The following is a 26,143-nucleotide window of genomic DNA, read 5'->3' on the forward strand; positions in this document are numbered from 1 at the left end:
GGTCGTGGTCCGGAGCCCAGCAGGGACAAAGCCTGCTGTGGCTGCTGGAAGGCGTCGAGCAGGGATGTCATGAGCTGTCCCACAAGCTTTCTTTTTAGTGTGTGTTTTAATCTCACAGACTCAGGCTGCTATCAGGGTCAGGACAGCCACATGGAGGGGATGACAAGGCTGGCCCCACAGCTGCGTGCCCTCTGAGCAGACTTGGGGTTGCCCAGACTCCCTGTGAAAGCCTCCAGGGATGGGGAGGCCATGACCGCCGCACGGCTGAAGGATCTGACCTGCCCACTGGCAGGTCACCCCACCCCCCCAGGACCCCAGCCTCCTCCCCGCCCACTGCTCGCAGAAGCACGTCATAACAGCAGCCCATCCTAGTGGGGCTGGTGGGGGTGGGGGTGGGGGCCTCCTACAGCACCTGCCAGGCCGGTTAGTGCAGCACCCAGCTTATAGCCACCTGCAGGGGGCTCATCACCACCACTTACCACAAGAACCTGAGGCTCAGAGAGGTCATGCTGTCAGGTGGAGGTCACACAGCGGGCCAAAGGCAGGGGCAGAGCTGAAGCCAGAGCCAGCCTCAGCTCCCCACTCAGCTGGAGGCGGCAGCTGCCTCATCTTGTCGCTCAGCTCCCACCTGGACCTCACTAGCTCAGTGGCTCTGACAGCCCCCACCCCACCAAGGGCAGGGGTGTGGGAGGATGAAACCCTCCCGGGCTGGCTGGGCCCCAAGCCCAGTGCTGAAGGCATGGACATCAGGCACAGGAAACACCGGCCGGGCTTTCCCCACGGAGGCAGGGGACGGGGCCTCTGGAAACCCCAGGAGCCAATGGGAATCAGGTGCCTGAGGGGGGGAGGGAAGCTGGGGGGGCAGCCAGGGAGGGGTGGTGTGCAGGGTCTCCCACTGTTCTTGCTCCCCAACACCCGGAACGGCGGCAAACAAGGGTGTCCTGGCCTCAGAGGGGCTCTTGCAGGGACACCCCAGGGCCATTTTTGCCGTCTGGGCCCTGGGATGGGGTTGCTGAGGCCTTACTTAGAATGAGCCATTTCTTCAACAACCTCAGTAAAGTCTGCTTTAATTTTCAGATTCATTTGCCTGGTGCACACAGAGGGAGAAACCAAAGCCACCACAGGCCAGCGTGCTTGTCCCTGGACCCGCTGCATCAGATGGGCCCGCACAGGCGTCCGTCCGAGTCAGAGAAGACTCAGGCTCACCCACCCAGGATCCACGTCTAGGCCGATGGCGGGAACAGTGGACACATGGCAGAGAGGACAGGCCCCGTAAGCCGAGGGAGCCGGGGGGCTTGGGGCCACTCCTCAGGGAGCTGGGCTCTCAGGACAGCTCCGAAGCAGCAAACATTTCCAAGTGGCTTCTCCACGGAACCGGACGTGTCCCTCATGCCTGGGCACTGCGCCGTGTCGACGGGCGTCCATGGCCAGGTGGGGCCTCCAGGGGCGGGCAGCAGGGTGGGCAGAGGCACGACCCTGGGCTTGGGCGGACCTGATTCCTTCAGAGTTGAACCCCGTTTATTTACCCGAGTCCCACAGTACAAATCCCGGCCCACCATCCCCCGAATCAACTGGCTCCTGATTCCACCCCCAATCATGGTGTCACTCTCTGCATGATTAGCTGCTGGTTCTCCAGGCACTGCTTCAGCTTGTCCTCCGTCAGCGTCAGCCGCTGCTCCAGGATGCAGACTGTCTGCAACAGAACAGGGAGCAGGCTCAGGGGGTGCGGCCACCGGCTGCCCGGGACCCCGCAGCCAACCCTGCCACTGTCCCAAGGCCAGCTGTCGGCTCTGCCCACCCAGGGTCCTGCCCACCCCTCCCGGCTCTGGATGGCTGTTCTCTGATGTTGTGGGCCGGGCAAGACACGCGAGGGAAAGGAGGGGGTGGGCCCCACAGCCCTTGTCACTCCCCAGACAACCACGGTCAGGAATCCCTGGCCCTGGTGGTCTGGCGTTTAGACTGGAGTCTGGGGGCAGAGCCACCTCCTCACTGGGACCAGCTGTCCACGAACAACCAGGCACCAGCCACCACCTTCATTCCAAAGGTGAGGGCAGGGTGCCCACAAACGAAGGCTCCCCCCACCGGGGCCACCCACCCCTCAGGCCCGGGACCAGTGCAGGAAGGGGCCGCCTTGGGGAGGATCTAACTCATCTCTGAGCCGTTTGCTCCGCGGTGACGGTGATGGGAGGGTGGCGCTGAGCTCACAGCGGTCCTGGAGCCCGAGGTGACAGCACGGGGCCAGCTGTTGGCTTGGCCCACAAGGCCTGTCACCACGACGGCTTCCGGAGGCTGAGCCCTTGCTCCCAGCACGCCCGGCACGATGGCTGGCCTCCAGCGCCCGCAGCTGCTGGGGCTTCGCGTCCTTTGTGGGCCAGGGCCAGTCTTGCAGACGTGGCCCGGCTGGCGTGGCTCAGTGGTTGAGCATCAACGCATGAACCAGGAGGTCGCCCATTCAATTCCTGGTCAGGGCACATGCCCAGGTTGCAGGCTAGATCCCCAGGGGGGCCGTGCAGGAGGCAGCCGATGGATGTTTATATGTATCTCCCTTCCTCTCTCTCTAGAAATAAAAAAATAAGACCCATGGACCCACTCTGGCTCAGGAGTGTCGGCAGAGGGACAGTGGGTCTGAGTGCTCCCCAGGGGGCCTGCCCCACCTGAGACCGCACCCAGCCCTGCTCAGCCCGACCCCGGCCGGCCACGTCTGCGCCCCCACTGAGGGAGCCTGTGCGTGCCAGGCCCACACCCAGCACTGGCCAGTCTACTGCGGGCAGGCATCGAAATGGGCCAGATAAGAAACAGGACTTTCTATGAATTTTCCCTGTTTGTGGCTTTCCCAAGAGGTTTCACCACCTTCCTCGAGGGCTCCGAGAGGCACTGGGCCTCGGTCCAGTCCCTTCGCTTAATGAAGTGCCGAGACCTCTGGGAGGGAGCGTCCCACTCAGGCTGCTGTGAATCTTCCCGGGGCCCATACCCCCGGCCGCAGGGGCCCGCACCCCCCCAGCTGCAGGGGCCCGCACCCTGGGCCGCAGGGCAGGCCTGGGAAGTGCTGCAGTGGACTGTGAGGTGACCCCGAGAGGCAGAGCTGAACTGAGGCGTCACTCCCTCCGAGCGGCCAGGGGCGGCGGGGGAGGGTCTGCATCTCGTACATGTGGTGGGAACAGCCCCCGGCTGGTCCAGACCAACCCGCATTCCTCAAGTTTCCACTGGCTGCTGAGACACTCAGGGAGCCAAGCTTCAGAATCATTCTTCATCCAGACTTTTTCCGACAGCCCCGACTCCAGGCCACAGCGGGGAGCCAGCCTGCCTCTCCTTCCCTGGCCCTCCCTCCACGGACCCACTTTCCACACGTGGAGGCAGTGGATGCCGGGCCACAAAGGGGGGGGGGGGGTACTGAGGGAGACGGTGGGGACCAAAACCAAGATCATGAGCCAGGGGTGTCCTCCTGGGAGAGGCTGCCAGGGCGCCTGAGGGGAGCGCTGTCCTCTTTGGGGCGGCATTACCAGGGCCCGGGCTCCTCCCTCATGGCTCAAGGTGCGTCAGACGCTTCCTCTGACACCTGAAGGGCCTCTGAGTGCAGCACAAAAATAACTGTTTATTTTTAGTCCCCAAAGAGCCATAACGAGGCCCAAAGAAGCTGCCGCAACGCCAGTCGTCAGCGGCTGTCCGCATCAGGCCCCGACTCCGAGTGGGGAGCACAAGGCAGGGGCCCGGCAGACCCTGCTCCGGGCCTCTCGGCCTCTTCTCTCTGGGCATGGAGCTTCCAGGAGTCTGCCCATGACGGGCTCAGGGTCCTCGGGGCTCTGGGACTCAGAACAGGGGAGCCCGCTCCCACAGTCCCCCACACCCACCCATGGCCCAAACTGGCCAGTCCGGATGCCCTGTGCGGGCCAGAGCCTGGGTGTGGGTCTGCTGGCCTCCAAGTGACTGAGGGCGAGCCGCCACTCCTGGCGTGTGTGACAGGGACTCAGGTGCTGGGAGGCCCCGTGGGGTGCAGGGCCGAGTTGTGAGGGGCTCGGGGGCGTGGCTGTGGCCAGGATTCTCCCTGGGCTCCCGGGGTGCAGGGAGGGAGTCAGGTGTGCCCTGAGGAGGACCCCAGTCGGGAAAGGGAGCGGCCAAGGCCCTTTATGCCACCCTGTCCCTGTCCAGCCGCGCCGTGGCGCTCTCCCTGGGCTGGGCCGCCTTCCCTCTGTGCCCCGCCTCCTCTGGGCCTGTTTCCCAGCCCCCACTGCCTCTCGCCCGGCTTCCTCTGGAGGTGGGTCTGTCCTCATCCTCTGGCAGCTCTTGCTCAGTTCTCACTTCCACTTCCTGTTCAGGCCTCTTTCTCACCCCCTTTTCATGAATGGCTGTTTGGGGTGCAGGTGTCAGTCTGGCCACGGGGACTGGGCTCCGAGAAGAGCCTGGGCCCCTGGCATGACCTCCTGCTCTGGGGCTGATGCCTGGCTGGCAGCCCTGGAAGGAGAGCTCCGACCGTGATGGGGGTTTGGAGGCCACTAGTCACAAGATCTCATTAAGTTTCCTGAGACATTAAACTTTTAAAAATGCTTTTAAAATGAAATTCAAATGGTGAGTTAAAAAAGACACTCCGAGGTGAGTAGAGGGAAATGCATTCCAAATAAAATACAGCAGGTGCAAAGGCCCTGGGGCAGAGAAGAACATGACCGTCTTAGAAGTGCCCGGAGACCAGAGGGGTTGAAGAGGGAGGGAATGTGGTGGCCACAGGAAGGTGGAGAGGGCTCCAGGGCTCTCAGCCCAAAGGGACAGGAAAGGGAAGCGTCTACTCCCTGGCCTGCCCCCGACTCAGGTCTGAGCAGGTGGAGCCAGGGAGGATAGTGTCCTGCAGGCCGGTGGCCAGTTTTTGGAGCGCTGGCTCCGGAGTGAGCTCTGGGGAAGGGGCTTGGCCTGGGACTGACCGGGCTGCCCAGCCCCACCATCGGCAGTGAGCGAACAGGCACTTCCACGCTGACCAAGGGCGTGCCCTCCAAGCCAGGTCCTTCCAGCAGCTGCTCCTCCTCCCACAGCCACTGCCACCACCTCCTTCGTGTGCCCCACGAGCTGATGTAGTGGGAGAACTGGAGCCGTCGCTTCTACAAAGCCTGAGAGGCCAAGGGCCACCCACCGGCCCCGACGTCACCCACTCCCACCCGCCTCAGGTGCCTGCCACGTGCAGCAAACGAGACTGGCTCCCATGGCTCCCAGGCACTGGCGCGGCCACAGGATCGGTCCTGTCTGGGCTGGCTGTGGGCAGAGCTGCTCCCCCAGGACTGACACATTTTGAGGAAGGAGGAAAGAATGATGATCAGCCAGCCACTCTGTCTGCGTCTCTCAGATCTCTGGCCAGGGCCTGACAAAATGCTTCTGCGGGTGCAGCCTGGCTCTCAGCTCCCACTGACCCCTAATCCCGCCATCTCGGGACTTCTCCGCGCCCACACCCTGCTCCAAGCAGGGCCCTGCGTGGGAACCGCCGGGTCCCTTAGATTAGCACTGGTTCTATGGACCAAGTTCCCTCCTGGAGCATGGGCACAGGCGACACAGAAGTGGACAGGGCGGCTGGGCCAGATGACGATAGAGGCACAGGGCCGCCCTCTGTCCACATGCCATCACCTCAAGCACCTGCTGGGCCGGGGGCACAGTGTGAGGGGAACCGAGACTGCCCTGGAAGGTGCCAGGGCCACGTGTGGGCAGAAGCTCAGATTGAGAGAAGTGTGTTGGGCAGAGGCAGTCGCTGGGCAGAGGCCAGGGAGATGGGGAGCTCAGCAGGGGCTGACGGGGGTGAAAACAATGCCACGGTCAGACCCCATCCAAGACCCTCCGGCCGCCGTGTCTGGCAGGACACCTCTCCCCCAGCTGGCTCCTCCTGCCCCAGGCGGCCCCCAGTCCCCATCCTGACACCTCGCCTTCCTGTTGATTCCTGGGGCCTCCACATTGCTCTGCCATGTCCTTGCCCTTCTGACAGCTCTGGCATTCGGATGGTGGCATTCACCTGGCACTCAAGGCCTGTGCTGCCTGTGGCTGTGTTCTTCCTGCCCAAATCCCGCCCACCTGGACCCTACTCCAGTCCACTGCCCGAGAAGTCCTGCAGGTCGCAGCCCCAGCCTCAGGAGCTTGCTGCGCCTCCCAGCGCGGCGGTGGGTCCTTGGGAAGTGCTGTCAGGGTGTCTCCTAGTCCCCATCTAGTCATGTCTGGCGAGTCACGGGTTCCAGAACTGTAGAGCCAGGGTTCGAATCTGAACCTGACCACTAACTTGCTCAGTGGACTCGGCTTCAGATCCCTCATCTGTCCACTCGTAGGGCACTGTGATCCTGTACTAACAGCCAATATTTACGTGGCACTTGTCTGTGCCAGGCTGGGCACAGGGCTGCAACATGGCTCCCCCACCTCTTAACCTCACGAGGGCCATGGCTGAGCTGGGCTCTTGGGGGAGCTCTGGGCCCCGATGGGTCGTGATGAGGCCCGGAACACGCCAGCTTGTGGTCAGGCCTGGGAGGGTTGGAACCATTGGGGCACGTGTGGTCTGGCTGCTTCTGTGACGGAAAGTTCCCTTTAATCATTTCCAGGCTTGCAGTTGATTTGTGCTCCTCCTAGCCCCCCAACACAGGAGCCAGAAGGGGGTGCACCCAGGGGGACAGAGGGTCCCAGGTGTCCTGGGTCTCCAGGAGAGGGCAGTCACTCATCCGCATCACCAGGCACTGGTGCGAGGCCAGAGAAACACCCTGGGGCCAGCCACTGGCTCAACGCCCGTCTCAACTGTGCCACACAGAATGCCGAACTTTCCTCTGGTTTCATTGCAAAAATGGGAAAATGTGGAATTAATCTCCCCTGCAGCAAGGCTTGACTTCACTAGGATTCTAAAGATCTAAAACAGATGCAATAAAAGGGGCTCTCTCTGCTGGGGGGCCTAGTGAGCTATCAAAACAAAGGGGCTGCTGGGCCCAGCGCCTGCCCGGCTCCGGCTGCTCCAGCTCTGTCACTCACTGCACGTCTGTGCTTGTGCGCGCGCACAAGCAGGGCTGGCCCACTGCCTCTCACCCTCAGCGGGGCGACATGGTCTCCAGCCCAGGGGCAAAGGCCAGCCCTCCAGCCTCCAGCCGCTGCCTGATGGCAGCAGCACAGGGCGGTTTCCTTGCTCCCCACTGGCCTCCTGCTCCCAGCCCAGCTCCTCCACGATAGGTGCACGCTGAGTGCTGAGTGCCTGAGCCCTGGGGACGGAGGGCAGGCCCTGAACCAGCTGCCCAGGCCCAAAGGCAGCCCTTGTCGAGCCCGCCTGGCTGGGGAAGAATATGTCCCCAGCTGGGGTCTGGGACCTGGCGGGCTGGAGAGGAGACACCGGCGGGCGGGCTGGAGGGGCCCCGCCAGCTGGTCTGGGAGGGAGGAAACTCCTGGCCTCCACAGGAAGGGGGTGCGCCCTGGGGGGCAGGAGTCCAGGAAGTGCTGTTCCTCCCCTCCCACCTCAGGACTGACTTGAGGACTAAATGCTCCGAGGCCTCCACTTCCCAGGGAAGGAGTGGAGACTCCCCTCGTGCTGACGCCTGACACGCTCCCTTGCCCAGGATCCCACAGCTGCTGCACAGAAAACCGATTCCTCCTCTAAAGCAATTCCTCCTCATCTCTCTGGGCTCAACAACTGTCTTTTTAACGGGCCCCTTTGCCCCACAGTCTGCTGCTAACAACACACAACGAGCTTGTCCCTGGAGCCCCACGTGATCGCAGGGCACAGGGCTTCTCTGCGGGCCTGCATCCCGGCCCCACCTCTGCGGAGGTCAGCTCTGCGGGAAGCAGCGAGACGCCATCTTCTATTGCGGATTAGCCATGGGATTAGGGAACCTTGACTAATTTACCTTCCTCGTGGCCTTACAGCAGTGATGGCGAACCTTTTGAGCTCGGCGTGCCAGCATTTTGTAAAACCCTAACTTAACTCTGGTGCCGTGTCACATATAGAAATTTTTTGATATTTGCAACCATAGTAAAACAAAGACTTATATTTTTGATATTTATTTGGTATATTTAAATGCCATTTAACAAAGAAAAATCAACCAAAAAAATGAGTTCGCGTGTCACCTCTGACACGAGTGTCATAGGTTCGCCATCACTTCCTTACAGCAACTCCTTTTAAATAAACACAGGCTTTTCCACATCATCCCCACAGGAGAAGCTATAAAAAGTGGGTTCACTCCCCGCACCCTAGAAAACTGGATGCTCCGGGACCCGTGGGGCGCTGTGCACCAGGAGGACCTGAGCCCCATGCCACCAACACTGGGTGCATTCAAGCTCCTCCTCTCTGTGTCAACCGCACGCAGGCCCCCAAGGAGCCAAGTGCCTGATGGGCAGGCCCCAGGGTGTGGGGCGCTGGTCACTGCTCAGCCACATGCTCTGCTGTGCTCTGACGCCAAGGCGAGTCCCAACAGGGCTGTGCACGCGGGAACCTTGGCCTTGGCCACCTCTGCACCTGTTTCTTCAGAGGCTGACCTGTCCAACCATCCGTATCAAGGATTCATTTTCCAGGACCTCGTAAAACACAACTGTCCTGAGTCAGAGACACGCGTGGTGGCTCCGTGGACCTGGGAGACGTGGCGCAGCAGACAGGCCAGGCTGTGACCCCGTGAACCACTGGCGGGAAACGGCCTTCCGTGGCCAGTTTTCTGGACACACCAGCTGGGCCCAGGCAGCTCTCCCAAATGCCATGTCCTCCCACCTTCAATGCTCCCTTCTGCTGCTTCTCCATCCAGCTGTGGCTACTGTGGGTCAGGCCAGCCTGGACAGCCCTCTGCAGAGCGGGGAGGCGGCAGGCCTGCCAGTAGCTGTCCCCCGGACCAGCTCAGACCATGCAGGCCCGCTTGGGGCTGCCTGTCTCCCCACAGTACTCACATAGCCCCTTCCCATGCCTGGGCTTGACGCTTCCTTGGAGGGCATGGGGGTCCCTAGGAGAGTGAGAACAAATCTCCTGGAGTCCCCGCTCCCCTCCTCCCTGCCGCCTTCCCCAGCCCCAGGCCTGCTGGGGCCACACAGGAGAACCTGAGACGCCTGACCATTCCCAGGCCCCAGAGGTAACGGCAGCCATCCAGCCCATCAGGCGGGCGGGGCCGTTGCGCTGCAGCTCATCAGGGAGGGGAGCTTTCTGTCACCGCGCAGACGATGGAAGACAGAGCTGCCACCCAGCCCCCAGCGCTTCTGCCTGTGCAAAGCCAGGGGAGCCTGCGGGTAAACTGCCACAAAGAGACGGGGCTGGGAACCGCTGGAGTCAGACGCCGAGTCCCTGCTCTCCCTGCTCCCGGGAGCACTTCTAACAGAGGAGTCTCTCCTGACTGAGACTCTGGCCCGAGGGCAGCCCTATCTGGGAGGGAGGACGGCAGACCCAGGCCGGCCAGGTGGCCACATGTGCTCATGTGGAGGCACGCTCCTGTGCAAACAGCACCCACCACCCCTGCCTGTGACACTGCCGCCTGCAAGTGAGGCAGAGTCTGCACACACACACACACACACACACACACACACACACACACACACGGGGACCATGGGGGGCAGGGGGTGGATGACTCATGCTATCCCTTCCCAACAAGCTGGTCTGGGCACACCTGGAGGACTGAGCTCGGCCACCTTCCCACCAGCGTGGAAGGAGACGCCTCGCCTGAATAGCCCATCCAATAGGGACCTGCCAGGACCATGGGGGTGGGGAGGGGGGTCATGGTGTCTCGAAGCAAACGGGCCACCCTCGCCAACTCCCGGAGCCAGCTTCTCAGTTACGACCATTCCAACTGCTAACACGTAACGAGCCTTCCACGCGTAAAAAGGTGCTTCCAGGGTGCACCCCCTTACTGCTAACACGTAACGAGCCCAAAAATAGCGACGGGAGCATTTTTAGCGTTTTACTCCTCTGGATCCAGGGACGCTATTTTTAACCATCTTCTCAGACTTCGAAGTCTGTCCTCCAAGGTTCTAATGGAGTCTACCTCCGGCCGCTCCCTCAACAAGGCTGCAGAGAGCACGTGGCAGTGCAGCTCTGACAGGACAGGTCGGGGGGCCTGTTCAATCTCAGTGCCTGCTCCCCTCCGGGCACGTGCCTTCTCAGGCTTACAGACTCCAGATGTCTGACGATGAGCCGCAGGCCCACCCACCGACGCCACCGACACCACCCTTGCCCTCCTGCCCTTCCTTCCATGGGCCCAGGTGTGCAGTCCCAGGCCCAGAGGCAGGAATGAGGCCGTGGCCCTGTGTCCATTTCGTCACAGACTCAAGGGTCCTTTGCATCCCTCCCACCCTCACTCTATCCAAGCTGAACCAAGAGAGAGGGGTCTGCACCCGAAGCCAAGGGGGGAAGGGGCCCAAGGACATTTAAGCCTTGCCTTGTCCACCCCCACCCCCATCTGCCCCACACCTGCCACGCGGGGCTTGGCTCGTGGCCTGGACGTGCAGGCGGGCTGCTCCCTCGGCCAGGACGCTGCTCCCCAGGATGAGCTGCCCCGCTGGCCTCCGCACTGCTGGCCGCCACCTCGTCAGGGCCCTGCACTGAAGCTACTGCCCTACAGGCTGTTAGGAGCTGCTGGACCCACGCACGCTCCACAGGGCCGGCCCACGTCTGTCCTGTGATGAGGGTGGTCAGTGCCACAGCGCACCAGGGCCAGGCACAGGCCAACACCTCCTTCAACGCTCACCGAGAACACGGGAGGCAGAGCCCACGACCACGCCCCTCACAGACACACACCAGGTGGCTCCGAGGATAAGGGCAGTGCCAGTTAGAACCAGAGCCGGGGCTCCCCACCTTGACTGCGGCCGAGTGCGGACGTGGTGGTGGCGTGGCCTACCTGCGTGAGGACGTCCAGCTGGCCCACGATGTGCTCCAGCGTACTGGTCAGCGCCTGCGGCGTGCTGGCGGGCTCCCTCGGCGCGCTCTGCACCGACTCCTGGCTCCTGGCTCTGCCCGGGATGTGGAAGTCCACTTCTGGCTAAAGACAACGAAAGGAGGGGAGCCCTCAGTCCTGCTGAGTGTGGAGGGAACACTGAGCGAGGGGTCGCCCGTCCGAAGGGAAGGGCTGGGAACACCACCAGCAAATGGAGGAACGAATCCCAATGTTCAGGAGGAACAGCCACAGGCGGGGCCCCACCGCGGGCGCACCCTCTGTCGCCTCCCCTTCTGAGCAGCGACCACGAGTGAGGAGGCTTGAGGGGCAGGAGGGGAGCAGGTGGGCCGGAGACGGCGTCCTCAGGCGCTGGAGGCCCTGGGCTGCTCCTGACGGGGCTGGGTTTTCTGCCGAAGAACCTTCAGACCCCAAATGCAGAAGACGTCATTCCCCAACCCCACACACTCGGGCAAGTGGCTTCAGGAGACTCGTGCCGGTCCACGGGGTGGCCCCCGAGCCACTGTCCCGCGGACACTGCAGTAGGTCCCGTTTGGTCTGGGAACCCACAATCCCTCTGTGGACTTGCCCCCTGTGGGAGGGGCGTGCTCGATGAGGCTCACCCTCTCGGCTGCCCCAGCAACCCACTAAGGCAGCCATGCTGGGCGCGGGGCATCCACATGCTACCATGTCAGGCCGCTTCGCCAGTCCTCCAGGGCTCCGCCACCTTAGGAAGCAAACTCCAGCCCCTGACAAGGCGCCCTGCGCGGGCCTGCCTCCTCCCTCAGCTCCCCTCTGCCTCTGCACCCTCACACCCAGCTCTGAGGGCCTCTGCGTGGGGAGGGCCCACTCCCCCTCCCACTCCCCTGCTCTGAGCAGCCCCCCTCCATCCCTTTGCAGCCCCGCACTCCGGATCAGAAGCCCTCTGAGCTCCCGCACACCTGGGCCGCCCCCCAGCGCCCTCCCCCTCCCACTACCTCTCAGGGCCAGGACATGGAGCAGTACACAGCGATGCCAGCCTGCCCACGGCCTGTCACCCACCATGTCTGTGTCCTCTCCGTCTCCTGCCAGCTCTCGTCACTCCTCTGCCCGCTAACCCAGCACAGCCCTGGGCTCCAAGCTGGCCAACTGCCCACGCACCATGGAGCCCCGGCGACCTGCGTGTTTTCCTTTATTAGGAACACCTCCTAACCTCATAGATAACAAACTCTTGAGAGCATATGGATTTGAACTTGGAAAATGCAGGCCCTGGTGGTTCAAGAGAACTTAATGTGAGACACAAGCCAGAGGGATTCTTGAAAACAGAGGGGCACCGTGTCCAACACCCGCGACCTGCACGTTCACTAGGGTGCCGTGCCACGCAGTGAGACCTCAGCCCACGGGGCTGGGCCGTTCCCGTCTCCAGGGGTCGGTGCACTCAGACCTGAACGCCAGGCGTCATCCCAGAAGCCTCGACGGGCCTTCACCTCAGCCACGGCCCTCAGACCCAGGCGGTTTTCCAGGAAGAGCCTGGCGACACGCGAGCTCATACTGACAGGCCTCGGGGCCCCCACCTTCTGTCTGTGAAATGGGGGGGACCCTGCCTCCAGGGCTGGGTTGTGAGCAGTGCTCATCTTCAGGCACAACAGGCCTGGGGCACCATGCCCGGGGCCCAAGTCCCGTCACGAGGCCCGTGGCTCCCTCAGGAAGGGCCAGGAGAGGAAGAGTGGGAGCCGTCCCCCTGTACCGACAGCTGGTGTCTTCGAGGAGTGCTCAGGCGGCACTCCGCTGCATGGGGAGGAGGGAGTGAAGCTCTGAGTGTTTCTGCAGAATGGCCCAGAACCCTCCGCACTGGCTGCTGGAGGCACAGTGGGGGGACGATGGGAGCGGGTGGGGTGGGGGGACAGCTTGCGGGAACCATGTTCCCATCTACTCCGAGCTTTCACAACAAAGGAAAGTGAGGCTCAGACAGGACATGGCTGTGGGGAGGCACCAGCCTCAAGCCTCACTCCCAAGTCCCAGGTCCTGCAGCTGGCTTCTCCTCTGACCACGCTACCCCGTCCCCGTCTCCCCTTAAGCGGGACTCGGCCTGTCTCTGCTTCCCGTCCACGCTCAGCAGACATCACAGCCTGAGCGCAGGCCGCCTGCACGGGAAAAGGCACTCGCTGCTGTGAACTTGCACACACGTCACTTCATTCCACCTGTACGAGGGCCCCTCACAGCAGGCATCGGGACCGTATTTTTCAGGTGGGGAAGCACGCTCAGGGAGGGTGAATAACTTGCTCTAAGTCACCCAGGAAATGACAGAGCTGGGGTCCGAACCCCAAATACAGGCAGTTCCTGAACACCAGGCAGTTTTGCTTCCATGGGCCCAGCTGCTCTCACACCCAGCCCCTGGGTCTAACACTCTGGGTCACTCCCCCCCCTGCCCCCTAGAATGCCAGCCCGGCACAGGGCTGAGCACAGCACAGGCCCCCCACAAACACTCACACTTCAGACAGCCAAGCCCCCCAGCGGCACGCCTGTGCAGGGACACCTCCCAGGCCAAGGGCCCGCAGCCCCGCCCGGCGCGTGGCCTCGCACCTGCACTCCAGCACCGAGAGTGGCATTTCCCCAAGAGCTTAGCAAACAGGCGATAAAGCAGAGATGAGAGGGCGGGCAAGAGCGGGAAGACACCCCTATCGGGGAAACTGCATCAGCGCCCTGCTGAACGTCACGGGGTAGGAGGGGCCTTGCCCGGTGGCGCCTGTCGCGACTGAAATCACACGAACCCAGGTGTACACACCTGTGGAGCTGCAGCGACAGGCAGAGGAGGCGAGGGCGTGCTACTCCGCCAGAGAGAGGAGTGGCCGATACTGTAACAACACAGGTGAGTCTCAGAAGGGAGAGGAGCAGACCCAGAGGCCTACCGTGTGGCCTGTGCACGCCACGCTGGGAACGCACGCTGGCCTGTGACAGCAGGAGCTGCCGCAGCTGCAGGGGGGCAGCGGATGGGCCACGGGAGGCACGAGGGAACTTTGGGGATGGAGTCACTCTACGCCCAACATGTGGTGATCACATGCCTATGTGCTCACTTTTTAACATGGTGGATGTGACTCTTCACATGTTATTAAGCCTGGCTTTTTAAAAAATGCAGTTACAACTGAAATGCCCCTGGGAGCCGGATCTGCCGGCCACATGACAGTACACGACACCACCCGCTGCCACTCTGTACCGAGTGCCCATGACCTCTTCACACGCCAGCACCAGTGGGCAAGGCCCACGCTGAAGAGCCGAGGGGAGCCGTGAGGTCCACACGGGCCTGGGGCACAGGATCCCAAAGCAGAGCCAGCGTCACACTTCAGAGCTTTTGGTTCCCAAAGCCTCGCCTCCCCAGTCGTCAGGGGAGGTGTCCCGGGCAGGATGTCCCAGCAGGGGCTGTCCGGTCTGTGGACGTCAGGCCTCAGCCACTTAGGGGCCACACACACCTGGCCAGCAGCCAGGAGCGGCCGGAGCTTCCCACGGAGATGCCATGAGCTGACCCGACAGAACCCCTCTGGTGGGTGGGTGGTGATTAACACCCGCCCCAGGCAGGAACGGCTCTTCTCTTAATCCCTCACCCTGGACCTTGCCCTGCCCGCCGCTCCAGAAATAAGCTCTGTACCAGGCACGGGTCCACGGCTTGAGTGTGGGACACGGAGAGGACAGGGAGGGGCCCAGGCCCGAGATCTGGGCCGTCTCACTGGTGCCACCTCCTTCAGAGACCAGGCGGGGAGAGCCTGGCCACTGCCCACTTAGAACACCAAAGCAGGTCATTCTTTCCAAAGCAGAACAGGAAGACGTGGACACACACACACACACACACACACACACACACACACACCCCTCCCATGATGAGACCTTTTCCACGGAGTCTTTCGACCCGTCAGTCTAAGTGAGGGCGCAGAGGCTCGAGGCCAGGCCTTTCCCAGTTGGCACCCCGGGCCCGCACCCTTGGCAATCGCCCTCACGGAAAGTTAACGGCGCCCGTCTGGCCACCTCCCTGCTCGCTCCTCGGGCCCTGGCGAGGGAGCAGGGTGCAGAGCACTCACTTGGGCTCCCCCTCACCTCCAGCGTCTCACGGGAAAACACACGGCTCTTTCCTCAACTCCGAGCTCCAAGGAACACTGGTGCTGTAGCCCCACAGACTTGTGGACTAGATTCACGGCAGCCTTGTTTGCCCTATAATTTAGGGTTCCGGCCTGGAGTCCAACAAGAGGAAACTTCTGGTTCTAAACATAGCCCTGAACCCAAGACGGATTCTGGTTTCTTTAAACCTTCAACTTGTTTGGCGACCTTGCCTGTGTCCTCCGGAGCCAGCCTGCTGGCTGAGTGAGTGCACAGATGTGCAGGGTGCTTCCCGCGGACCACCACCTGTTCCGTGAGGGCGGCCCTTGCCCGGCTCAGTTACACACATGCCCGAGGGCACTGCCACTGGCGCTAAGCACCTCGGTCCCCCACTCCTGCCTGAGACAGACACACCTCGGTTCCCCATCGAGGCTGAGGCTGCCACACTAGGAGCTCAAGGCTTCTGATCAGGCCCATGTGTTGACTAGGTTTTCTAAAAAATTAAACCACTTTTAACTAATGTTAGGCTTAGAAAAAAGCTGCAAAAAGTGGTAAAGAATTGTCATCTATTCTTCTTGCAGGTTCCCCCAGTTTTTAAAAAAAATATATTTTTATCAATTTCAGAGGGAGGGAGAAGGAGAAAGAGATAGAAGTCAACAATGAGAGAGAATCATTGATCGGTTGCCTCCTGCACGCACCCTACTGGGGATCGAGCCCACAACTCCGGCATGTGTTCTGACCAGGAATAGAACCGTGACCTCCTGGTTCATAGGCTGACGCTCAGCCACTGAGCCACGCTGGCTGGGCAGGTGTCCCCAGGATTAACATCTCATATAACCATCAGGACAATGGTCACCTAGGAAATCAACACCGGGTCAATGGCATCAGCCAAACCGAGGGCCCCACCGGACTCCCCCAGCTTTCCTACAAACGCCCTTGGATCCCGCTGGCCCAGAACCCGACCAGGCCCTCCTCCGCCTGCTGCAATCTGTCAGTTCCTCCGTGACCTTGTCCTCTGTGACCTTGGCGCTTTGGGAGAGTACTGATCAGTTGTATGGCCGATGTCCCTTCATTTGGGTCTGCCTGGTGTTTTCTCACAAGTGGGGTGAGGTCACGCGTGGTTGCCAGGGACACCACAGAGCGGCTCGTGCCAACAGGACTGGCTCTGCGCGGCGCTGACCTGACAGTGGGCCGACCTCTGCGGTGTCCCCTGCTGGGTCACACGCCCCGTGTGGTTCATTCAGGGACTGTGGCTCTGGACGGGAGTGTGCGGCTGCCCCGCAGAGGAGGCGTCTCGCGAAGATGAGCGGCAGAGCGGCCTCTCTGGGAGACGCCGAAGGGAGCTCGGGGACAGAGAGGAGCGGTGGCGTTTATTTATAGACCCACTTGAAGGCAGCTCAGTGGAACTGCTGGAGTTGAACTGTTAAAACCTCGGGAACAAAGGCTGGCTATTTTAAACTCTCCTTGCACTTAGTTCAATGGAGAGCGATAGAGGCACTGACCGCACCGGGCATTGCTCCCAAGCTTGGCAATTCCTATTTTGTGCAGCATCTCAGGACTCGAGCAAAGCCTGCCAAGACAGATAACCCACTGGCCCTGCCTCCCCTGCAGAGACGTGGGCCGTAGAGGAGCCAGAGCCTCGTCCCCGCTGCCCGAGGGCATCCCCCGGTCTCACAGCTTCCCTGTCCTAGAAAATAAAGCAGCATGAAGCTGGGTGAACTCAGGTTACATCACCTCTCCATCCTCCCCCACAGGCAGCGAAGAGAAACAGCGCCCCCAGCGGATGCCGCCCCCGTGGACAGCTGGCAGGAGCTGGCCACCTGCGGGCACATCTTCGCTAGAACAAGGGCTCCTGGGGCTCAGTCACAACTGTCCTGGAGGATGCGGGGGGCGGGGGGGGGGGGGGGGCGTGGCGGGGGAGGCCTGAAGCTCCCCCAGCCCCCAGCCCAACCACGCCCTAAGCCAGGACAGCACATCTCTGACCACCAGGACCTCGGTGGGGAGGGAGCGGGTGTTCTCGAGGTCTCCCACCTCCTATGTGACACAATGTGAAAATGTGAATATGGACTAGGCACTGGTCCTAAGGAATTAGTAATTTTGTTGGAGGTGATAAGAGCACTGCAGTTATATAACCAAGAAATGCCTTTATTTGGGGTAAAATAATATATCTGGGACCAAATGAAAATACTCCAACTCTCCTAAAACACGGGAGGTGACGAAATGCATGGTGAAGTGCTGCAGCTAGAGATGGGTGCATGGGGTTCCTAATACTGCTCTCTCCACTGTGCTCGCTCAGGAATCTCCACAATGTGGTTTTTTGCTTTGTTTTGATAAAAATTAAAAAGGCTCCCGGGCAATCTGAATGGTTGCAGAGCTGAGCTGGCGCAGTGGGACCCCAAGAGGAAGCTGAGGCACAGGGTCACCCCCGCTCGTCCTGGCCTCTTCAAGCACAGGAGGCAGATCTGCCCGAATCCACGTGTGTTCAGAGCAGCCCAGGCACTGCCACAGAGAAAGCCCCGAGGGCACCTGAGCATCCTGTGAACCCGCAGCAATGTCTGCACCTTCAAAGAAACTAAGTTAACGATAATCTCCATGGAAACTGTCTATTCTGATTTTTCCATGGTAACCAATGAGAACATAAACACGAGAATTACCCAGCACCCTACACCACATGGGCCAGGCTGCCATCCAATCTGGAAGACAGAAGCTGCAAAGGGCTTATCCCCACTGACAACGAAAAGGACGGAAACTTCTCGTCCAGAAACGCAGATTCCACCACCCTCCACTGCCCAGTCACTGCCCAGACCACCCCATGCCACCCCCTCCCCAACAAACCGGGCAAGAAAGTTCCTTCAGTCAGGGGACCCTCAAAATGCCAAAGGATAGAGCCAGAGCTGCCTCTAGCCTCACACTCCCCCACGCTGCCCACAGGCACGTGCCCACTGAACTGACGTCCTGAGCATCCTGTTCCAGACACGTGCTGGGCACCACGGGAGAGCAAGCCCCCGGCCCCTAGGACACGAGGGAGGCTTGTGAGTAACTGCCTCCAGAGAGAGGCCGCCCCAGCGAGCAGAGTGCCTGGGGGTGGGGTGGGGTGGATTCCCAGCTGCTGGCCGTTCTGGGAAGACTGCACGGAGGAGGTGCCACCTGGAAAGGATGAGTGTAGCTCGGCTGGGGAACAGGAAGATGGCCCAAAGAATCAGTGAGACTTAAGCAACCGGGGCTCTTCCACTTGTGGATCCGTTCTTCCATTTTCAGGTTTCTGGGTTTGAAAAAGTAGCATGGAGGAGGATGGAAGGAAGGAGGGAGGGGGCAGGGAGGGAGGGCGGAAGGAAGGAGACTCAGGTGCCAGTGGCCTCAGGTCTTGCCCACCCTCTGTCCCTGCATCACACCTATGACCTCTGCTGGCTCTCCCTGGAGGGGACTTGTCAGCGTGGCCCGATCAGGCTGTCATCACTGTCGGCACTCAGGTCGCCTCAAGCTCAGGTATCAGACACTGTCACCTGCCTGCTCCCCTAAAGGCCCACAGGCTCTGGAGGAGGGGAGCCGACCCAGGCACCACATCTGCTGGGCAGAGGGCAAAGGGCAGGAGGAAGGTGGCCTGTGGATTCAAGAACAGGTGGCTATGCAACGACCTATGAACCAGGAGGTCATGGTTCAATTCCTTGTCAGGGCACATGCCTGGGTTGTGGGCTCGATCCCCAGTAGGGGGTGTGTAGGAGGCAGCCGAGCAATGATTCTCTCTCATCACTGATGTTTTTCTCTCTCCCTCTCCCTTCCTCTCTGAAATCAATAAAAACATTTTTTAATGAAAGAAGAACAGGTGGCTGGACAGATGCAGCAGCACTAAGGGATAGGACGGAAGAGGCCCGCAGGCCCAGGAGGGCTGCGCTGACCCACCCTCCCTCTGACATCCTTGGCGGGAAGTAAAGCTGCACTCTCCCGCCGGCTGTACAGAGCCCATGGGCCTCTGGGCTTAGAGCCCGCAGCAGCACTAGCACTGCAGGCACTGGCACTGCAGGCACTGGCACTGCAGGCACGGGCACTGCAGGCACTGGGCACTGCAGGCACTGGGCACTGCAGGCACGGGCACTGCAGGCACTGGGCACTGGGCACGGTGTGGAGAGTAGACCCAGCACATCCCTCCTCTGGGGAGAGGCCGCCTACAGCTCCCAGGCGCCTCTCCTTGCTGTGGCCCTGGAGCCTGGAAACTTCTTACGATGGACAGATTCTCCTCCCCACCGCAGCCCTGGATGCCGGCGTCACTGTGGGCAGGCTGCCTTCTAGCAGCCGTGGCTGGCAGTGGACGCCTGTTAGAGACGCAGACTCCTCACTGAGCTGACTGGGCTCTAACAAGCCGCCAGGGAGACCTGCGCTGAAGCGCGGGGCCACTGCTTCTCACCAGGCTCGCGTTCCCAGGGACCAGGGCACTGGCGGGCCGCTCAGCACGTAAGAAGCCCATCTCAGCCCCAGAGGCCGAGCCCAGGCGCAGAGGCAGGCGCTGTGCTGGAGCCTGGGCCCGTGACACCAACACTTTTCCAAGATGCCCGCGCGTGGCTTCCTCTGACGCACCTGCTGCCAAGAGCCCCTTGAACAGTCTGAGAAACGCGGAGAACAGGAGTTCGGGGAGGAAGGAGAGGCTCCTCTAAGACATGTAAACCGGGGGTTCATTCCTGCTCCAACACCCACCGCCCCTCCCTGCCAAGCGCTCCCTCAAACCCACTTCTCTCCATGGACAGCAAACCCAGCCAGAAACCTCCGTTGTCAGTAAGGGACCCACGTCCGCCACGTTCCCGGAGGGAGCAGTTCTACGCGGCAGCAGGAAGCGGGCCTTTCCCTCACCTCGACGCCAACTCCTCGGACCCCAGAGCCTCGGCACAGGCAGGTCCGGGCCCAAGAACCCCTATGTCAGGCCCGGCCCTGTGCAGCACCCCAAAATAAAGCGTGGGAGCTGAAGTGAGGGTGCAGGCGTGGCTGAGCCTCCACCCTCAGAACCAGAGGAGCCCAAAGCAGAAACAGACCATCCTCAGGGAGGCGGAGGCCTCCTCCTCCAGGGCTGGCTCCGCCCTGAGGCCCGGGTCCTCAGCACCCTGCCCGGGACGTCCTGGGCAGGAGCAGTGGTCTGTTTCCACCCCCTTGAGGGCTGGCTACGGTGGCCTGTGGGTCTCCCCTGGGTTTGAACACACTATCACCCTGACTGGGGTAGGAGTCACCCAGCTCTTGATCGGATGGAGGAAGGAAAAGGAACGTTTTAAAAAAAGCTAATGCTGAGCACTCGCCAGGTGCCAGGCACAGGGCCAAGGCTGCTGGCATGTGCCACCGGGTGGGAGGTCAGCAGGGAGGCCTGGCCTCCCCCACGTGAGGTGAGGAGACAGGGCCTTGCCCTAGAAGTTGAGGTTGCTGTCTGCACTGGAGGACAGCCAGCCCCAAGAACTTTCCGAGTGGGTGTTCAGTTTTCCTGAATTACCCAGAATCCCGTACTCCCCCCGCCCACAGCCTTCCTTCCCAGTTGCATAATGGGCTCAGAGATGTGTGGAGGGAGGGCGAGAACAAATCGGAATAGACGAGTCTTTGCTACTCGAAGTGATTTTTAAATGCTTCCGTGGTTGAGGCAGAATCAGTCCTGTGGCAGCTGGGACTTTAGGGGCAGGTGCCAAAGCCACGGTCAGCCAAGACACGTGGTCCTTAGGCCTCAGGGACAGGCCCCAAAGCAGACAGCAGGAGGGAGTGAGCGGCGAGGACCGGCTGCACGGATGCTCGCGGGCCCCACAGCCCCTCCGGAGGCCTCCTGCTCGGAACCCTCCAACCTCGCTCCAGCCTCACAGCTTCCTGCCCACCCTCAGCCCTTCCTCTGCAGCCCCCCAAGCAGAGAGAGCTCCCCAACCACAGCAAAGAAACCCTCACCACAACTCGACCAAGAAAAGGGAGAAAGTGGGACCCATTATTCACATTCTGAAGGGCTGGGAAATGGCTTTTGCTTTTCAACATGGAAAGCGCCTAAAAATAAGCTGTGAATTTCCCCCGAGGTTGAAAATAGCTCCACAGTGAACAGGGCCCCGTTCAGAGCAGGCTCAGGGACGGCCTTCGTTCCAACAGGAGCTGAGCACCTCAGAGCCAGGTCCTGGGCGGGGGTCCAGGCCGGGGGGCTGCCCGCCCTGTCTGCCTCCCTGGCTTCTAACTGCCACACGCTAACAAGCCCACCGTCAGGAAGCCAAGACCCAGCACCTGGCCCGATGGGCTTCCTACAGTCCTCAAATGCCCGGGCGTGACTCATGCGGCTTCAGGGCCAAGGCCTGGAGTACGCAGAGCTGGGGGCGGGGTCACAGATTCGAGAGCTGGGGGGCAGGGAGGGGGAGGGGGGCACAGCGATGGTGCTCATGGGCTCCCGAGAAGCCAAGCCCCCGGCAGCCACCACACCACTCACTAGGCCTGACCCCGTGCAGCCGAGCCCACAGTCGGGAAGGGCAAGGACAATCTGGTCTGTGGGCTGGAGCGAGATCTTCACTGAAAACAAACAGTTCCTAGAGGTCCTGTTTGCTAGTCACTGCAAACCCAGGCCAGGGAAGGGGGGGCTTTGCCTGGAACCACACTGCAGGGTTCAGACCCCAGAGCCCACGTGCTTCCCTCCACTTGAGCCCCCCGTGGGGATGCCCACCCTGCCGTGTCCTGCTGGCTCCGTGCCCACAGGCCTCTTCCCAGATGACCAGGCCCCACCATTCTGGGAAGCAAGGGAGCCCACCTCATCTCTGAGCTAGGGCTGAAGGACGAGAGGCCCCGCAGCTTGTCCGAGAGGGGTGTGGGGTTCTCCCCTTGCTGGGGAGGGGAAGGGCAGGAGTGTGGGGAAGAGGGGTCCCTAGCAGAGCCCAAGGCTGGAGGGACCAGGCCTCCCGGTTCTATTCTGGGCAGCCTTGGCTCGCTGGGGCCTTGGACAAGCCGCTTCCTGTTGTCCAGGCCAGTTTCCGGGGGTGGGAGAGGCCACGCTGCCTCCAGGGCCAGGAGGAGCTCCCGGCCTGCGGCCACTGGGGCCCGAGACCCTCCGGCTCGCAACCTCGGCTTCAGTGTGGGTTTCAGCTAAAGCTGAATGCGCCCTTACTCAGTGAGGCCTATCAGCTATCAGTTTCCCCCCAAATAGCATTGCCTACTTTAACTCAGGAACACGGAATGCCCTCTTACCAACCACGGTGCTGAAATGGCTTGTAGCTGAGGAACTTCCTTTCCGTGGTTTAAACAAAAGGAAGTGAGAGCCACAGGGCCCAGCTGTGGCTTCAGCCCGCACCCTCCAGGAACCGGGGGTGCCGTGGCCTCGTGCCTCGGGCCTCACCCCCGCAGGAGTGGGTGCCGTGGCAACACCCTGCCAAGTGGGCTGCCCGGGCCCAGGCCCCGGCAGCCTGCCTGCTCTGCGGCCCTCCCGCCTTGGCTGCTCACCCCAGATCTGAAACAAAGCAACACCACGAGACCGAAGTGTATTCGCTAAATGACAAGGTCTTACTAGTCCTGTCCGTGACCAGCCTCTGACCCCCACCGTCTCTGAGCCCAATGCAGTTCACCGTGACCCAGGCCGCCAGGCTCAAACCCGCCTGCAGGCCACTTACCAGATTCCTGGAGGAGCTGGCCAGCGCGGCCGGAGGCCTCTGCCCTTTCGTGACGTCTCCATAATCAACAACATCAAAGTTGCTCTTCCAGACCATCACCTGCCGAGACAAGCACAGAATTAGGGGAGACACCCTCGCCACTCCTTCCTGGAGAAGATGGGCCCACAGGCCACCCCCATAGCTCTGGGCCAGAGGCAGGACAGTGATCCCCACCTGACACCCCAACTCAACTCTGGGACCTGCCCCACCTCCGCAGAGAGCAGGCCTTTTGGACAGGCCTGGAGGGGACCTGGACAGGCCACCACCAGGCCTCTGCACTTGCTGGGCATCCTGGCCGCTGCTAATTCTCACCAGGGCCCCGACTTCCTTCAGAGCACCAGGGTCGCTGCTTAAACTGCCCTTTTTCCTCATCATGTCTCCCCACTAAAACAGGGGTTCCAAGGGCGGTGGCCTGGCCTGCGGCCATGAGAAGTGGTGGGCATGTGGACTCCAGCCCAGACCACAGGGAGTGAAGAACCCGGTTCCACCCAACTCTAGGCAAGGGACTCAACCCTCTGTGCCTCCGTTTCCTCATCTGTGAAAAGGGCACGATCCTAGTTCCCACCTCAAGGGCTGCAGGGAGGCTCCCAGCTCGGCACAGACACTGGCACCAGGGAGAAGCCGGTAACACCCGCTCTAGCTCACCTCCCACTGCGAGGACCTTCATGACTAGAGGCTCCTGGGCAGCAAGAGCGCCCCCTGCTGGAGGGTGTCAGCCTCGTGTGGCTGCCCTCGGGTAGGCCCACTTCCAGGACAGCGGCCATGGTATCCACATAAGATGCAAACTCAACGTGCCCTGGGCAACCCACTGCTGAGCCAATTCCAGCAGCAGAAGGGCCACCAGGACAGGAAGGGATGCTGGCAGAGGTCACCCTGAGGCTCTCAGAACCGACCAGGGAGGCAGCAGCTGCCCGGGAATGGGCCAGTGAGGACAGAAGCCCTGCGTGCTACCGGCTGCCTCCTGGACCGGGTGCCGTCCGCACCAGGACTTGCCGTGTGCCGTGAATTTACTAGCCTGGTTTCCTGCCTCCCATGCAACGAGCCAGGCCTCCCCGCCCAGGGAAGGTTCGGGGTCCCCTCTGCTTTCCTCCTCCCTCGTGGTTCGCACAGGCGCCAGTGCAGGTCTGGGAAGACGCCTGCCGCCCCTTACCTGAGCTGTGCTGGAAGTCCCCCTGCCCCCAACCCCGATTTCCTGGCAGAGACACAACCAACACCGGACCACGGGACTGGAGCTGGGCTCCCTGGGAGGGTGGCTGGACGGTCAGAGCTGAGGCCCGGCATCAGAGAGGCCTCCTGGGCAACCCACCAGGTGAGGAGTGGCTCAGAATGGCCGCCTTCCTCCCTGGACAGCCAGCCACTCGGGAACCTGGAGGGGTTTCCCACGGGCGGAGTTATCAATGCCCCCGAGGCTCCCAGGTGCCAGGCCTGGGCCGGACCCCAGGGCCTCAGCTCACAGGGTGACAAGCAGGCCAGGCCCTCCTCACACGTGCCCTCTGCAGCCTTGGAGTCTGAAAATGCTGACACCTCCCCTACCCCTGCCAACAGCACGCAGGAGGGCCAGGAGGCAAGGGCGCTGACCACGGAGTGGGGGCCCCAGGGCACCCCAGCTCTGCTGAAACTGTTTCCTCGCCACACACAGGATGGGGGATGAGAGGGCCGCCCAGAGGCTGCCGTGTGGACTAAGTGAGGCCGAGCTCCGGCCACATGGCCTCCGCTCCCGGCTCGCAGTGAGCACCCACTCATGACCTCAGTATTCACACACGATCAGGAAAAAGAAGTGGTTTAAAGCTTTGTTTTAGCTCTTCCGTGGCAGCAGCCAGGCCCCCAGGCTGGTATGAGCGGTGAGCGGTGAGCGTTCCGAGACCCTGCCAAGGGGCCGGCACTGCTCTGGGGAGGTGAGGGCCCTGGGTCTGAGCACCCGCCCCCAGCTCCGGCCTTGGTGGCCACTGAAAGCCACCAGGAACGCTGGCCCCGCCTCCCCGAGCCGCCTCAGCCGCTGTGGGTCAGCACCGGCGAGATCCAGGCCACTCCTTACGCACCTGCTCGTCGGAGCCGCCAGAAGCGAAGTACTCCCCCGTCCTGGAGAAGGCGACAGTGGTGGCCGGACCCTGCGAACAAGCGAGAAAGCACACACACAACTGTCACCCTAGATTCCAGAAGCACCGCAAGAAACCCGGAGCTTAGCGACCGCAGCGGCGGAACCAAGGGCTGAGGGCCTCATTCGGCCTCGGTCCCCACCCCGGGCATGAGCGCCACCCTAAGACCTCTGCCAGGACAAAGGCAGGTCACGGGCTGTGGAAGGAGCAGGATAGCCCACCCTGGCAGCCACGCTGGGCTGGCACCACTGTCCCCACTTCCCGCGGAGAGGCCAGCAGCCCGAGAGGCAGCGAGCGATCCTGGCCTGGGCGGCGGGTGCTCTGGCCTCTGACCCGCACTCAGACCATCTCCTCCCAACCCCCCGGGAGGCTCCGGCACTCGCTCGCCAGCGTCTGCTTAGCGGCTGTGTGTCCCGGGGTGGCCCCGTCAGCAAGGAGGACCTCCGGGCGGAGCAGCGGCCCTGGAACGCCGAGGCTCTCTCCTGGCCATGGCAAGACATCCGCTCCCAGCCTCAACCGTGGGCTGCAGGCCAGGGACAGAGGCCAGGCCGACGGCTGGGTTACGTTGAAACTAATGAGCTGTCCCCGTCCCCCCCCCCCTTTTTAATCCTCACCAAGAGCATATTTTTTCCATTGATTTTTAAAGAGAGTAGAAGGGAGAGACGGGGGGCGGGGGATGGGGGGAGAAGAGAAGGAGGGAGGGAAGGGAGGGAGGGAGGGAGAGAGGGAGACAGAGAGAGGTGAGAGACCCATATTGACTGGTTGTCTCCCACACTTGCCCCGACCGGGGCCAGGGACTGAACCTGCAACCCTTGGGTCTGTAGGCAAACCAGCCAGGGCTGTTCCCCCTCGATTATCCAAGCCAGGAGGTATGGCCTCCCCTCCCACTGGAGCAGCCCAGGTGGCCCGCATGCCCCAGGCCAGTCACACTGCTGCCTCACCTCCCACAGGCCAGGCCCCTGGTGGCCACTGTCCCAGCCCAGCGAGGCCCCGTGTGCACAAGCTGCAGGAACATCGGTGGGTCTGTATCTGAGCCTGTGATTGCACCATGACCAAGCTTCCGAGCACAGACAGCAGCCCTGGGTGGGGTCCAGGCTCAGCGATGGCTGCCTGCCCACACCGTGGGCCAACTGGGGCGCGTGGAACCATATGCCACTGGTCCCTGTGCCACTCAGTCACTCCACAGCGACGCGAACACCAACTGCACAGCCACAAACACCAGATTTAACTCCACCCACACCCCGCCCACCACCCTCTCCCAAATAGCTCTGGGACCTAAACCAAATGAGCAGGGCCTGAGATGCTTCAGAAAATACAGAAAAATAAGCCTCGATTTCGAGGGCACTGCCTCCCCGCGTGCCACACGGCTACGGGGCCTGGCTCGGGCACACAGCTTCGGAGGGCAGCGCGGTTGGTGGGAGCCCTCCCTTTCGGGCTTTTCCTGCTACAGCGAGGAGAGCTGGGGGAGGAGGCTCCTGGGCAGTCCTGACCCCACATCTGTCCTGCACAAAGCAAGTAGCAG

General features: G+C 61.8%; 1 protein-coding gene across 2 annotated transcripts in view; it reads right to left on the reverse strand.

Moving 5' to 3' along the window:
* Positions 1 to 1,050: 1,050 nt before the first annotated feature.
* Positions 1,051 to 26,143, reverse strand: part of POC1A (POC1 centriolar protein A) — a 35,657-nt gene continuing 10,564 nt past the window's right edge. The window contains exons 8-11 of one of the 2 annotated variants that reach the window (XM_070391034.1): positions 24,565 to 24,633; positions 22,487 to 22,585; positions 10,797 to 10,937; positions 1,051 to 1,693 (exon numbers count right to left, since the gene is read on the reverse strand). In XM_070391034.1, coding sequence (XP_070247135.1) covers positions 1,595 to 1,693; positions 10,797 to 10,937; positions 22,487 to 22,585; positions 24,565 to 24,633 — 408 coding nt within the window. In that variant the 3' untranslated portion in view covers positions 1,051 to 1,594. The remainder of the gene's footprint in view (positions 1,694 to 10,796; positions 10,938 to 22,486; positions 22,586 to 24,564; positions 24,634 to 26,143) is intronic. The other variant, XM_070391035.1, reaches the window with a different exon arrangement.

This window comes from Myotis yumanensis, unplaced genomic scaffold (genome assembly GCF_028538775.1).
Source record: "Myotis yumanensis isolate MYYU_CA2020_CCGP unplaced genomic scaffold, mMyoYum1.0.hap1 SCAF_14, whole genome shotgun sequence".
In the NCBI taxonomy this organism is placed as follows: domain Eukaryota; kingdom Metazoa; phylum Chordata; class Mammalia; order Chiroptera; family Vespertilionidae; genus Myotis; species Myotis yumanensis.